This window comes from Vitis vinifera, chromosome 16 (assembly GCF_030704535.1).
Source record: "Vitis vinifera cultivar Pinot Noir 40024 chromosome 16, ASM3070453v1".
NCBI classification, from domain to species: Eukaryota; Viridiplantae; Streptophyta; class Magnoliopsida; order Vitales; family Vitaceae; genus Vitis; species Vitis vinifera.
In genome coordinates, this window is record NC_081820.1 from 695,469 (window position 1) to 711,693 (window position 16,225).

Here is a 16,225-nt window from a genome sequence, read left to right on the forward strand (position 1 = left end):
TCCATGCTCATATATAAAAGTTGTTGTAGTGCAAAGTTGACCCATACTTGAAGGTAAAATTTGACTTAATATGTATAAATGTAACCTATACCCAAAGATGCAGGGGTAGCCTTAGCACAAAGATGATTCGTTTCCAAAAGAGTGAGGAGCCAGTTTTGCACCAAGATAACTTTCACATACAACCATATCAGGTAGTTTAACAAAGGGATGTCTTGAATTATAAGGATTAATGCTAGTTTTCTTTAGGGTTCTTAGTAGAGATACCTTCAGATTTTTTTTTAGTTGTTCACCTTGACCATTTATTCCTTACTAGACTATCAGTAAGACCTTTTTCCTTGAGACTAACTTAGCTTGAGGTTTTCAATTGGAAGGTTTTCTTAACTTGTGAAATGTAGGTTTTACCATTTTCCTTTTCAAATAAGAATAAATGAGCTAGAGATCATAAAATAGGTGTATTAGAGAAGACTTATTTGAACTTCAACTGATCACTTACTTGGGTGATAAGATGTCCTTCCATTTAGCTGATATGTATGTGAGTTAACATTGAGATCATTCTTGTGTTTTCTAATACTTTTCACAGAGGTTGAGTAAGTTAGATGACTGATTACTACTTAAAAACAACACATTTTAAATAATAATTCTCATGAATTCCATACCTTTTGAGTAGTAATTATGCATAATATGCCCAAGTAATACATTGTTGCCCTTGCAAGAGATACTAATGGTTTTTATGAAGTTTTGGAGATATTTCAAGGTGAATTTTGAAGCATTGAGTGACAAAAGAGAAATGGAATTGAGGAGGGCAAATAATATGGATGATGAGGAAGACTCAATGCACTTGGACCAATATTTAGAGTTGATTTGGAGGTGGATTCAAAATAAAGAAATGAAAAAAAAGAGTTTAAAAATTAAATATTTCCATTTCACATGATCATGCAAAAATTTCACATGACTATGCAAAATGGACCAGAAGGTGGATTTGGGTTGCAAGCCAAGGGGAATTTCAAAGCTGATTTCGCATGATCATGCAAAAATTTCACATAGTCATGCGAAATGCTTCAAGAAGATGTAAATTGCTTTTGTTGCATTTTTTATTTCGCATAATCATGCGAAATTGCTTGATCTCATGCGAAATGACCATTTTATTATTACACTCCAGGTTTCTTGATGAAGAAGCTTTCAGAAGACCTCTTAGATGATGCCAAGTGTCCACTTGACCTTGACCTATAAATAAAAACTTGATTTTCTCATAAAAGAAGAACTTTTTGGACATTTCTAATTGTAGAATTTTCCATATTTTCTTTCTCAATAGAATTCTCTATTTTCCTTCATTTTCTCGCTAGTCAAACATGCCTTGTGAAACCAAATCTCCTAGCATGAGTGGTTAAATCTCATTTTTCTCAGATGAATGAGGATTTAGAGGCAAGATCTATGGTGAATTAGAGAAATGAGCTTGAATTACACAGGTAATTTGATCCAATTGATTGATTAATTGAATTTTGGGGATTTTTCTCTTCAAATTGTCTTGAATGATTACTACAATGCAAACTAGATAGATTCATTAAATTCTTAAAGCTAGATTTGATGAGATTGAATAGTTGCATTGTGTGAATCATTGGAATATAATTTAAGATGAATTGAATATATGATTTGAATTGATCACTTAGATTAAATAACTTAATTTGAAGAGAAATTAGATCTAGACTTAAAACTACATTCAAAATCGGTTTAGATGAGAATTTAGGTTTTCAATCTAACTTGATGAAAATTAGATCTCAACATCTATTCACCCTGGAAATTGTTTTCTAGAAAATCCTAACTTTGAGAGTTTCATTTCCTATTAATTTTCTTCCATTTTACATTTCATTTCTCCTCTCAATTTGAGACCATTGTTAAATTGATTTTTCACCATAAATTTTCAAATTAATTTCACTTGATCAAAATCATTTATTCTCATCTCATTCAAGCCTTAATTATGAAGAATAATTCATTATAGTGGACGACACCTAAAAACCACTATATTATAGTAGTTTGTACTAAAACCAATTTTTATCGGGTACAAACTACTCTAGAATAGTGAATTAGGTTATAAATTTTGTTTTGATCCAATAAACGATGAAAAAGCAAGTGATCAGTGACCTTTTAAGGTGCATCTTATTTATGAACACCTAAGGTGCTTGGAAGCATGTTTGTCCACCATATGTTGTTAGCGACTTTTATAGCCTCTTAATTTCGTATGATTGCCTTTGAGTGAGCGTAAAACCATAAGCAAGTTTAACGTGATAAAAAAACTCTTATACTCTTGAATAGGTTGACTAAAATGCAACATGTCTTAAGTGATCATTTTGATAGAGGTTTAGTCGTCAACTATGATTAGGAAGGATGTCCTAGTGGTAAGTGTAGGTTGAGTTGATTTTCTCATCTTTGAGAATGAGGTACCTATGGTTACTTGAGATAAAAATTGTTTGGTTACCCTAGATGGAGATTGTCTTGTTTTTTGTACCATGGGCTTGTAACTAGGTCACTAACCATTTTCCAATGTGTAGTCGTTTTTTAATCGACAGGCTCCAATTTTTAAACTTGCTTCTCTTACTTTACAAATATTATTAGGTATGTTTGGGAACAATGAGGTCTAAGTCATAGCATGTAGGGCTTAGGTCATGGATCCCAAGGCTATAGGTTTTAGGTAGACATATCTTCTCATAACTATTATCGTATTAAAGAATTACTCTCTTGGCGTGAAACAAAGAAGAGTACTATTCCGATCCATATTTGCTTCTCTTCAATCCCATATTTCTTAAACTTCAAAGCTAATATTCTTTTGAATATCACACAAGATAAAAATGATTGAAGAAAAGATTACAAAAAGAAAGGAAATAAAAGAAAACTCCCTTGGAATGATTTAACTTCATTTTTTATCCTTCACGATGAATTGTTGTTCTAACTAAGTAGCGAAGGCTTAGACTTTCCCATAGATGGCACCAATGAAGATGCTCAAAATCTTCATGAAACAATTTTTATTCATCAAATTGGCAAACACAAAGAAGGATTTTTGTCATTTGGTAGATGCAGAGAGTGATTTTTTGTGGAGGAAGAAGTCCTCCATTTGCCATACATTTTGGGGTTTATATAGTTAGGGTATTCTATCATGAGTCAAACTTTTTCATGGGTTGGCACATGGGTTGACTACCTTTTTCACTAGAAGCCAAGAGTTGATAATATCTTTTTTTTAAGGGTCGGGTCTATTAGTTTATCAGAGGTCATTGCCAAGGTACCTATTTTTGGGTGAGCTGATTTTAGGTAGCTTCACTCCCTATTATTTATGGTGTTATGTATATTTGTATGGTGGGTAGATAGTCAAACTAGATCTAGTTGATGTCAAGAGTAAAGACAATATTTAACTCATTAGAATAAATTAAAGAAACAAATATTATGAGATGAATGTAAAATACAAAACTATTTTAACTTGTGTTACTCATTGATTTACTCTTTTAATCACTCAAAAAATTATATTTTTGTGCTCTTGGGTTGCATACCTTTGGATGTTATTTTAAGGGTATATGGGGCTCTTCATCATGGGTATGGATGGATATGGCTATTCAATTGAGGTTATATAGTTTTAGGGACCTATGGTCTTATCCCATTTTATTTTTTTTTGTCTAAAAGGCATTTTATATCTTTCGATTTCAAAAAAGAGAAATATTGTAGTAAAGCAGTTAGTGGGGTGGGAATGGGTGTGGGTGTGGGAATGGGTCGGCTAGGATGCAAGATAATGGTAGTAATTAGAATATTAGAGGGCTGAATTTCTATTTATAGTCATTGGTTAATGCCAAAATTATGAAGTTCCTTTCTCTTCTCCAAAATTAGTTATCATATATAGTTAATATTTAATTATTTTATATAAAGGGTGTGTAACGCATCTTCAAAGGCCAAATGGGTTAAAATTTTAAGAGGGAAATGGAAATAAAGAAATAGGAGGTTTCCATGGTGGTATAAGTAATAAGGTATGGAACAAGGAACCATTAATTTGGGCAACAAGCATGGCTAAAGAATATAGGCAAAGTCTAGACGAGTTTGAGATGAGGACAAAATCGCCTATTGTGCTTTTATAATGGTTGAATTTGGTTTGTTCATGTTATGCTAGCGAAAGCTTTGATGCCAACAATGTTAGTTCAAGAATACAAAGATAAAACAATCACACATACGGTACACGAGGTTTTAACGTGGTTCGGCCAACCATGCCTACGTCCATGGATGTGAGAGAATGATTCTATTATACAATAGAGAATATTACAGAGGACAGAACCATATATAATTATTGGGTTCCCGAAACATCTCATGTTTCCTCACTCTTTGTATCCATACCTTACTACGAGCCCTCTCGCTCCACCGAGTACCTCCCGCTCTTCCTCACATCTCTATCCACCTCGTATAGTCTCTATAGACCAATCTCCATCTCATAACTTTTTTCCCTCATGACTTAGAATATTTATAAAGATATTTCCAACAACCTTCCTTATTCTATAAGAAAATATAATATTACAATAATATATCAACCTAGAAATATTCTATATAATATTCTTTACAAAAAAGGAATCTATATTAATTAGGAATTTGGGACACTTCCTAACAGTTCAATGTACTTTTCAAATGCTTTGAAGATTCAGTTAGAGTTCTTTTACGATTTGTGCATGAATTGTACTTATCTGCATCATTAATTTTCTTTCTTATGCGAGAACATCTAATGGTTCAATTTATACGAGCAACATCTAATGAATTAATGGATGTGGATGATACAACTTTATGGAGTTCTACTATGGAAAAATTTTCATACATAGCATGGTAGAGGAAATAAATGAGGGAAATATGAGAGGTGGAATATTTATATATAAAAAAAAGGACTAAAATCCATGAAGATGTGACAAAAAAAAAAAAAAAAAACAATTGAAACTACTCCATGGGACAAGTTAAGCAGAAATTTAATAGATTTGACATTTAACATTGTAAGTTTAGTGAGTTATTAAAATAAACAAGATTTAGTTGGGATGTTGAAAGAAACACAATGAATGTTACAAAGGAAATGTGATAAAATTATTTATAGGTAAATATTAACACTTATATATATATACATCATAATTTCAAAAGAGATTATGTGAACATTACAAGTTTTTAAGACTTATGTTTAATAAGTCTACTGGCACTGGAGTGTTTTACCATGCATCCACTCAAGACGCACCACACACTGATGATGAAATAAAATTGGAGAATCAACTTATTCACTCAAACACTCCTGTAGATTTTGATGCCAATAGTACTAGCTATAGTAATCCTATCCATATATTTGATGGATCAACAAGTCACCATTGGAAACAAACAATAAGAAGTGTAGAGCATATATAGAAAGAAAAAAAAAATCATAATAGGTAGGTGATTACTTTAAGCATGAGCTGAGGTGGCAAACGTAAAAATTGAAGCCCTTTCAGCCAACCAAAAACTTATAAAAAATTGTTCAATTATAGGCATTCATTGGTTAAAAACATGATTAATCATAATTTTTTTTTGTTGAAAGTAGTTTATAAATGTTTGAAAGTGGTTTTTTATTAAGACAAAATAAAGATATTTTGCAAAGTGTTGAGATCCACTTCTAAAAATTTAAAAGGCCCTTTGAAGTCTGTTTAGAACAATCACTTATTAAATAGGGAATTTCAAATTCAATTTTTAAAAATTGTATTCTCAAAGTATTTTATTTTATTTTATTTATGTCAAACATTAGTTAAAAAATGTTGTACTTTCTAATCATCTCAAAGTCATTTTCAAATGGATTTTAAAAACTTTCACATTCATATTATATGTACATCTTTGTGTGTTATAGTTTTCTACCCAAGTTTTATTCGTTTATAATAATTTTATTTATTTATATCTTGATTTTACTTTTAACAAAGGCTTAGAATTCACACACATTCAAAGGCATACCGGTTTCATATTTGAATGGATTGATACAAAATTTGAGTCAGAGAGAAAGTGAAAGTACAAGGAATTTAGTCAAATCCAATGGCTTTGGATGAAATCCCCATTTTGTTCCGATCTCTTCTTGCCACCCATCAAGTACTCACCTATTAATATAATATTGTGGGAGGAAGGCATGCTTGTTTGATTTATACCTAGTCAAACAATTTTTCATTAAAAATTGAAAAAAAAAATTATATGATTTAATAAATAAAACTCATATGTATATCATATGAAAAAGTTTCACCTATATTTTATGAATGGTAGTAAAACTCATATCTATATGACTCATATTTTCTTTTCATATATCATCCACATATTAATTTTTGAAATTAGGTTTTTGCCTATTTTTAATTTATTTTTAAAATTTGATGAAAATAATTTTTACTTATTCTTTAAAAATTAGTCTTTATTTTTCTTTGTTTTTAAAAATTAGAAATAAAAAACATCAACCAAATAAAATACTAAAATTTTGAAAAAAAATTTCTATTTGTATAAAGACTGAAAACCGATTTTTAACTTCTTTTAGGCAGTGCACATGGTCAAGGAATTGAAATTACATTAAGCAGGCTAACAACTCCCACACCCCACCAACCCTTTGACCGCACACCACATTTGTCTTGGGTTTTGACCAGTAAGAAACACCCGGGCTCCATCCCTATATCCACACGTGGATTCCACGTCACGTTGCAGCATCTGAGCCTTTTGCGTAGACAGATTAAGGGTCTGGATTGGTTTTCAACAAGCCACATGAAGCCAGTTCGCCATCCAGCCCACCTACCAGTGACCCTGTGGGATTTCAAAGACTGCAGGGCTGAAAAGTTCTATATAAGTAGAAGCTTCATTCACCATACACCTTAGTAAGTTCAGAGCACTACTGTCTAGTTCCTCTCTCTCTCTCTCTCTCTTTCCTTCTTGGTTGTCGAGAAAAACCAACTTTTTGAAGTTGTTTCTTTGTGGGGATTCTAAGATATGGATGCAACGAACTGCCATGGAAGCAACAAGGTGAAGAGCTTCTGCGTGAGTGATCCGCTGAACTGGGGAATGGCTGCGGAGACGTTGAAGGGAAGTCATTTGGATGAAGTGAAGCGCATGGTGGCGGAGTACCGGAAGCCGGTTGTTCGGCTCGGTGGTGAGACGCTTACCATATCGCAGGTGGCGGCTATCGCCGGGCGGGAGGGGGATGTGAGTGTGGAGTTGTCGGAGACGGCAAGAGCAGGCGTGAACGCGAGCAGTGAGTGGGTGATGGAGAGCATGAGCAAAGGCACCGACAGCTATGGTGTCACCACTGGGTTTGGTGCCACTTCACATAGGAGAACCAAACAAGGTGGTGCCCTTCAGAAGGAGCTCATCAGGTAAAATTACTTTACAGTGGTTTTAGAAAATACTTCATAAAATCACTTTTGGAAAAATATTAGTAGTTTGAATCACTTTTGAAAAGTGAAAAAATTACTTTTAATATTTCGCAAAGGAATACTTGATAGCCGATGTTAAAAAAAAAAACTTAAAAGTGCTTTTAAAAGTCGGTGTTAGGATACGTGAGTTAATGGCCACCAGTCAACTTTGACGTGTTAACTTATTCATATCTCTTAATGAATCCAGTCCTTTTTGGTTACTTTCTATTATCTAAAACAGTTGTTTTGATTTGAAAACTTGAATTGGTTGGTGATGTGCTGGGTTGTTGATGATTGATACAGGTTCTTGAATGCTGGGATATTTGGGAACGGAAGAGAGTCATGCCACACACTGCCTCACTCAGCAACAAGAGCCGCCATGCTCGTGAGGATCAACACCCTCCTCCAAGGCTACTCCGGCATCAGATTTGAGATTCTGGAAGCAATCACCAAGCTCCTCAATCACAACATCACTCCATGCTTGCCTCTGCGTGGCACCGTCACTGCCTCCGGAGACCTGGTTCCTCTCTCCTACATCGCTGGTCTTCTCACCGGCAGGCCTAATTCCAAAGCTGTTGGACCTTCCGGTGAAGTTGTCAATGCCGAAGAGGCCTTTAAAATGGCTGGGATCGAGTCGGGATTTTTTGAGTTGCAGCCTAAGGAAGGCCTGGCTCTTGTTAATGGCACTGCAGTTGGCTCTGGCTTGGCCTCTATGGTGCTTTTTGAGACCAATGTGCTGGCAGTTTTGTCAGAAGTTTTATCGGCTGTTTTTGCTGAAGTGATGCAGGGGAAGCCCGAATTCACTGACCACTTGACTCACAAATTGAAGCACCACCCTGGCCAAATCGAGGCTGCAGCCATTATGGAGCACATTCTAGATGGAAGCTCTTATGTGAAAGAAGCTAAGAAGCTACATGAGATGGATCCTCTGCAGAAGCCGAAGCAAGATCGATATGCTCTCAGGACTTCACCTCAATGGCTTGGCCCACAGATTGAAGTCATCCGAGCATCAACTAAATCCATCGAACGGGAGATCAACTCTGTGAATGATAACCCCTTGATCGATGTTTCCAGGAACAAGGCTGTACATGGTGGCAACTTCCAGGGGACCCCAATTGGAGTCTCCATGGACAACACCCGCTTGGCCATTGCAGCCATTGGGAAGCTTATGTTTGCCCAGTTCTCAGAGCTTGTCAATGACTTCTACAACAATGGACTGCCATCAAATCTCTCTGGAAGCCGAAACCCAAGTCTGGACTATGGTTTCAAGGGAGCAGAAATTGCCATGGCTTCCTACTGTTCAGAGCTCCAGTTCTTGGCCAATCCTGTCACCAACCATGTCGAAAGTGCTGAGCAACACAACCAAGATGTGAACTCCTTGGGCTTAATCTCCTCCCGGAAAACAGCTGAAGCGGTGGATATCTTGAAGCTCATGTCTACCACATACCTAGTGGCACTCTGCCAGGCCATTGATTTGAGGCATTTGGAGGAGAATTTGAAGAGCACGGTGAAGAAGACTGTAAGCCACGTAGCTAAGAAAACTTTAACCACTGGAGCCAATGGAGAACTCCACCCATCGAGATTCTGCGAGAAGGACTTGCTAAAAGTGGTGGATAGGGAACATGTATTTGCCTACATCGATGACCCCTGCAGCGCCACATATCCACTGATGCAGAAGGTAAGGCAAGTTCTGGTGGAACATGCGCTGAACAATGGCGAAAATGAGAAGAATGGCAGCACCTCAATCTTCCAAAAAATAGGGGCATTCGAGGAGGAGTTGAAGGCCGTTTTGCCCAAAGAGGTTGAGAGCGCAAGAGATGGGGTGGAGAGTGGAAACCCATCAATTCCGAACCGAATCAAGGAGTGCAGGTCATACCCGTTGTACAAGTTTGTGAGGGAGGAGCTGGGAACAGGGCTGCTGACTGGTGAAACGGTGAGGTCACCAGGGGAGGATTTTGACAAGGTGTTTACTGCAATGTGTGAGGGGAAGATCATCGACCCTCTTCTGGATTGTCTCAGTGCTTGGAACGGTGCTCCTCTCCCAATCTGCTAGGGGATTTCACCCTTGCACATACTCTTTTACTTTTCACTTCCAACTTTCTTTCATCTCTGTTTGTAAAACTTGAGATTGTCTGCCCGCTTTCAATTTTGTGATACAAAATTTTTTTGTATTAATTCTTGGCTATGCAAAATATTTGATACCAATTTATTGGAGTAATAGGATTGTGGTAAAAATAAATACAATTTGAGCTCTGATACCAATTGTTGAAATGATAGGATTGTAGTACAAATATCAACAATTCGATTTTGAGATTTTACAAATTTTAATTGTACTTCTTTATATATATATATATATATATATATAATGTGCTCTCTAATAAAATGATATCTTGTATTAATGTGCTTGCAATGATAAGGAAAAACTGAATTTTTTTTAATGTAATTGATAATGGTTTGTCCATGCATTAACCTTCCTAGGTGAGGTTCTTGGATGTGTCTCTCTTAGAGTCAATCTCTTTGCTAGCTAGACTCTCCAACCTATTGGTTTTGATTAATAGGTTGTCATTATCGACTAGGCTAATATTCTCTATATGTTATTTGAATGATTTTATCATGAGGTGGACTCATTCCATATCCTGTCTTCTCTTGCAATAGTTTCTACATCGTAAATCAACAGACAAGTTCAATTGTTTGGTTCACATGCAATAATTGGAATTTGTAATGTTTCCAAGGTGGATGATAGGAAAGATTCAAGTTGAGCTCTCTACATCCTAGAATGGTTAGAAATCACCATTATGGTTTTAAAAACAATTCTACTTTTTTATTGGAACGCACATCTTAGGACCTTTTGGTTAAAGGCAGGGATGAAAATGTCGAGATATATCGACAAAAGATCACCGATATATCAGTGTATCGATGGTTACCGACACGATACATGCACATACTCTTTTACTTTTCAATTCCAACTTTCTTTCATCTTTGTTTGTAAAACTTGAGATTGTCTACACGCTTTCAATTTTGTTATACAAATTTTTTTTGTATTAATTCTTGGCTATGCGAAATATTTGATGCCAATTTGTTGGAGTTATAGGATTGTGGTAAATATAACAACAATTTGAGCTCTGATACCAATTGTTGAAATGATAGGATTGTAGTACAAATATCAACAATTCGGTCTTGATATTTTACAAATTTTAATTGTACTTCTTTCCTTATAACACACTCTCTAATAGAATGATATCTTGTATCAATGTGCTTGCTTCAATCATGAAAAACTAAATTTTTTTATAATGTAATTGATAATGGTCTGCCCTTGCATTAACCTTCACAAGTGAGGTTCTTGGATGTGTCTCTATTCAGCTAATATCTTTGCTATGTTGTCCAACTTGTTGATTTTGATTAGAGTTTGTCACAATCGGCTAGCCTAGGATTCTCAACATATTATTTAAATGATCTTATCATGAGGTAGACTCATTTCATAGCTTGTCTTGTCTTATAATAGTTCCTACATCATAAGTCAACATGCAAGTTATTGTTTAGTTTGCATGCAATCAGTGGAATTTGATATGATTCCAAGGTGGATAGCAGAAAAGATTTAGGTTGAGCTCTATACATACTAGAATGGTTAGAAATGACCATTATGGTTTTGACAACGGTTCAAATTTTTTATGAAATGCATATGTAAGGACCTTTTGGTTAAAGGTTTTACCATAGGGATGATCCATTCTCATAGATAAAAGTTGATCTGGTGCAAAGTTGACCCATACCCAAAGGTAGAGTTTGACTTAATACATACAAGTATGACCTATACCCGAAGATGTAGAAGTCAACTTAGCACAAAGATGATTCGTTTACAAAATAGTGAGGAGTCAGTTTTGCACGAAGATAACTTTCACATACAACCATAAAGGGTAGTTTAACAAAGGGATCGATGTCTTGAATTAGAATCATTAATGCTAGTTTTCTTTAGGGTTCTTAACAGAGATACCTTTAGATTTTATTTATTTCTTTGGTTGTTCACCTTGACCATTTATTCCTAACTAGATTATCGGTAAGGTCTTTTGTCTTGAGACTAACTTGGCCTTAGGTTGTCAATTGTAAGGTTTTCTTAACTCATGAGTTGTATTTTTTCACCATTTTTCTTTTCAAAATAAAATATGAGCTAGATATTATAAAATAGATGTGTTAGAGAAGATTTATTTGAACTTCAACTGATCACTTGCTTTAGTGATAAGATTTGCTTCCATTTAGCTAATGTGTATGGGAGTTAATATCAAGATCATTCTTGTGCTTTTTGATGACTTAGGTGATCTCTTACGGTGCATCTTATTTATGAACACCCAAGGTGCTATGAAGCATGTTTGTCCACCATATGTTGTTGGCGACTTTTATAGCCTCTTAATTTCATACGAGTGCCTTTGACTAAGTGTAAAAGCATAAGCAAGTTTCACCTGATAAAAAGAGTCTTAAACTCCCAAACAAGTTGAGTGAGATGCAACATGTCTTAAGTGGTCTTTTTGATAGAGATTTAATTATCAACTGTAAGGATGGGGGTCCTAACTGGTAGGTGTGGGTTGGATTGCTTTTCTGGTCTTTGAGAATGAGGTACCTTTGGTTACTTGAGATGAAGATTGTCTAGTTTTTTGTACCATGGGCTTGTAACTATGTCACTAACCATTTTCCAATATGTAGTAGTTGTTGAATTGGTAGGCTCCAATTTTCAAACTTGCTTATCTTGCTATACAAATATTATTAGGTATGTCCATGTACAAGGGGGCTAAGTCATAACACTTGGGGCTTAGGTCATGGACCCTAAGGCTATAGGTTTTAGCTATACATATCTTCTCAGAATTCTTATCATATTCAAGAATTACTCTCTTAGCGTGAAACAAAGAAGGGTACTATTGTGATCCATACTTGCTTTTCTTCAATCCCATATTTTTGAAACTTCAAAGCTAACATTCTTTTGAATATCACACAATATAAAAATGATTGAAGAAAGATTACAAAAGGAAAATAAATAAAGAAAACTCCATTGGAATGATTCAACTTCATTTTCGACCTTCCATGACAACTTTTTGTTCTAACTAAGGAATGCTTAGACTTTCACACAAATAGTGCCACTGAAGATGCTCAAAATCTTTGTGAATGAATTTTTATTCATCAGTTTGGTAAACACAGAGAAGGATTTTTTTCATTTAGTAGATGTAGAGAGTGATTTTTTTATGAAGGAGGAGGACCTCCTTTTGCCATGCATTTTAGGATTTATATAGTTAAGGCATTCTGTCATGAGTAAAACTTTTTCACGAGTTGGCACATGGGTTAATAACCTTTTTCACTAGAAGCCAAGAGTTGATAATATCTTCTTTTAAAGGTCAGGTTTGTTAGTTTATTAGACCTTGAGTTAGGTCATTGCCAAGGTACCTATTATTAGGTAAGTTGACTTTAGGTAGCTTCACTCCCCATTATTTTTGGTGTTATGTATGTGTACGGTGGGTAGATAGTCAAACTGGATCTAGTTGATATCAAGACTAAAGACAATATTTAACCCATTAGAATAAATTAAAGAGACAAATATTATGAGATGAAAGTAAAGTACAAAACTATTTTTAACTTGTATTACTAATTGGTTTACTCTTTTAATCCCTTCAAAAATTATGTTTTTATGCTCTTGAGTTCCATACCTTTGGATGTTATTTTAAGGGTTCATGATTCTCCATCATGGGTATGGATGAATATGGCTATTCAATTGAGGTTGTATAGTTTCAAGGACCTATGGTTCTTTTCCCAAATTTTTGTCTAAAAGGCATTTTATAGCTTTAGAATTCAAAAAAGAGAAATATTGTAGTTAAGTAGTTAGTGCGGTAGAAGTGGGTGTGGGGATGGGTCCAACTAGGATGCAAGACAATGGTAGTAATTAGAATATTGGAGGGTTGAATTTCTATCTATAGTCATTGGTCAATGCCAAAATCATGAACTTCCTTTCTCTTCTCGAAAATTAGTTACCATATATAGTTGATGTTTAATTATTTTGTATAAAGGGAGTGCCATTTCTTCAAAGGCCAAATGGATTAAAATTTTAAAAGGGAAATGGAAATAAAGAAATAAGAGTTTTCAATGGTGGTATAAGTAAGACGGTATAGAACAAGGAATCATTAATTTGAGCAGCAAGCATGGCTAAAGAATTTAGGCATAGTCCATATAAGTATGGGATAAGGACAAAGTCTCCTATTGTGCTTTTATAACGGTTGAATTTGGTTTGTTCAATTTACTTTTCAAATGCTTTAAAGATGCAATTAGAATTCTTGTATAGTTTGTGCATGAATTGTACTTATATGTATCATTGGATTTCTTTGTTAAGTGACAACATCTAATGGCTCAATTTATACAAGCAACATCTAATGAATTAATGGATATGGATTTTACAATTTTATGGAGTTCTACCATAGAAAAATTCTCATTGATATATATCATGGTAGAGGAAATAAATGAAGGAAACATGAGAGGTGAAATATTTATACAAAAAAATATAGATTAAAATTCATGAAGATATGAAAAGAAAAAACAATCGAAACTAACCTATAAAACAAGTTAAATAGAAATTTAATAGGTTTGGCATTAAACATTGTAAGTTTAGTAAGCTATTAAAACAAACAAGATTTAATTGGGGTGTTGAAAGAAACACTATGAATGTTACAAAGGAAGTGTGATAAAACTATTTACAAGTATATATATATATATATATATATATATATATATATATATATATATATTTAGATATATCCAAAGACATCCCAATTTCAAAAGAGAGGATACGAGCATAACAAGTTTTTAGGACTTACCTTTAATAAAACTACTAATATTGGAGTGCTTCACCATGCATCCACTTAAAAACCACCTGAAACTAATGATGAGATAGAATTGGAGAGTCAACTTATTCACTTAAACACTCATATGAATTTTGATGCCAATAGCACTAGCTATAGTAATCCTACTCATATCTTTGATGGATCAACAAGTCACCATTGATAACAAACTGCTACAAGTGTAAAGAATAGAAAAACAAAAAAGAGAATAAATCAAAATACGTTGGTTATGCCCTTCAAGCATGAGTTGAGGCAACAAAGGCAAAAATAGATGCCTCTTTAAACAACCAAAAACTCATAAAAAAATATTCAATTATAGACATTCCTTAGTTAGAAACATAATTAAGCTTTATTTTTATGTGTTGAAAGTACTTTGTAAATGTTTTAAAGTTTTTTTTTTATTAAAACAAAATAAAGATATTTGGCAAAGTTTTGAGATTCACTTCTAAAAATTTAGAAAGCCTTTTGATGTCAGTTTAGAACAATCACTTATTAAATAGGGAATTTGAAATTCAGTTTTTAAAAATTATATTCTCAAAGTGTTTTCTTTTATTTACATCAAAACATTAATTAAAAAAAGGTTGTAATTTCTAATCATCTCAAAATCATTTTCAAATGGATTTTAAAAACTTTCATATTCATATTATATGTACATCTTTATGTGCTATAAGTTTCTATCCAAGTTTTATTCGTTTATAATAATTTTATTTATTTATATCTTGATTTTACTCTTATCAAAGGCCTAGAATTCACACACATTCAACTTGGTATTTTCCAAACACGTTTCTGTTTGCAGAATATATTTTCATATTTGAAAGGATCGATACAAAAGTTGAGTTGGAAAGAAGGTGAAAGTACAAGGAATTTAGTCAAATCCAATGGCTTTTGACGACTAAATGAAATCCCCATTTTGTCTCAAATTGAACAAGAGATGGATTAAGACTAGTTCCCATCTCTTCTTCCCAAAATATTTTTGCAACAGGTCTTGCCACCCACCAAGTACTCACCTATTAATATGATGTTGTTCTTTCGTCCAAATTCAATCAATCAAAATTGTGGGAGGAAGGCATGCTTGATTGATCGGTTACAAAAACCAATCTTGCATTTATACTTAGTCAAATAATTTTTCATTAAAAATCGATGAAAAAAATCATATGATTTAATAAATAAAACTCATATTCATATCATATGAAAAAGTCTCATTTATATTTTATGAACGGTAAAGATTATATGATTTAATAAATAAAACTTATATCTATATCATATGAAAAAGTCTCATCTATATTTTATGAATGATAAATATCATATGATTTAATAAATAAAACTCATATCCATATCATATGAAAAAGTCTCGGCTATATTTTATGAATGGTAATAAAACTCATATCTATGTGACGCATATTTACATTACATATATCATCTACATATTAATTTTTGAAATTATGTTTTTATCTATTTTTTAATTTATTTTTAAAATTTGGTGAAAATAATTTTTATTTATTCTTTAAAAATTGTTCTTCATTTTTCTTTGTTTTTAAAAATTAGAAATAAAAAACAACTACCAAATAATATGCTAAAATTTTGAAAAGAATTTTCTATTTCTATAAAGACTGAAAACCGTTTTTTAACTTCTTTTAGGTAGTGCACATGGTCAAATGAAATTACATTAAGGAGGCTAACAACTCCCACATCCCACCAACCCTTTGACCGCACACCACACTTGTCTTGGGTTTTGGCTGGTAAGAAACATCCGGGCTCCATCCCTATATCCACGTGGATTCCACGTCACGTTGCAGCATCTGAGCCTTTGGCGTAGACAGATTAAGGGTCTGGATTGGTTTTCAACAAACCACATGAAGCCAGTTCGCCATCCAGCCCACCTACCAGTGACCCTGTGGGATTTCAAAGACTGCAGGGCTGAAAAGTTCTATATAAGTAGAAGCTTCATTCACCATACAC

At 33.9% G+C, this 16,225-nt stretch overlaps 1 protein-coding gene across 1 annotated transcript; it reads left to right on the forward strand.

Annotated features, from left to right (window-relative positions):
• The first annotated feature begins 6,855 nt into the window (after nucleotides 1-6,855).
• LOC100263160 (phenylalanine ammonia-lyase) lies at nucleotides 6,856-9,662 on the forward strand. Its single transcript, XM_002268696.5, has 2 exons — nucleotides 6,856-7,361; nucleotides 7,704-9,662. Exons 1-2 carry the CDS (start codon nucleotides 6,979-6,981, stop codon nucleotides 9,451-9,453), a joined length of 2,133 nt encoding a protein of 710 aa, XP_002268732.1. The 5' UTR covers nucleotides 6,856-6,978; the 3' UTR covers nucleotides 9,454-9,662.
• Nucleotides 9,663-16,225: the final 6,563 nt, after the last annotated feature.

Excerpts from the sequence above, each read along its gene's own strand:
- LOC100263160 (XM_002268696.5), top strand. The coding sequence starts at position 6,979 with ATGGATGCAACGAACTGCCATGGAAGCAACAAGGTGAAGAGCTTCTGC. Across the intron at positions 7,362-7,703 it reads CTTCAGAAGGAGCTCATCAG|GTTCTTGAATGCTGGGATAT; the intron begins GTAAAATTACTT and ends TGATTGATACAG.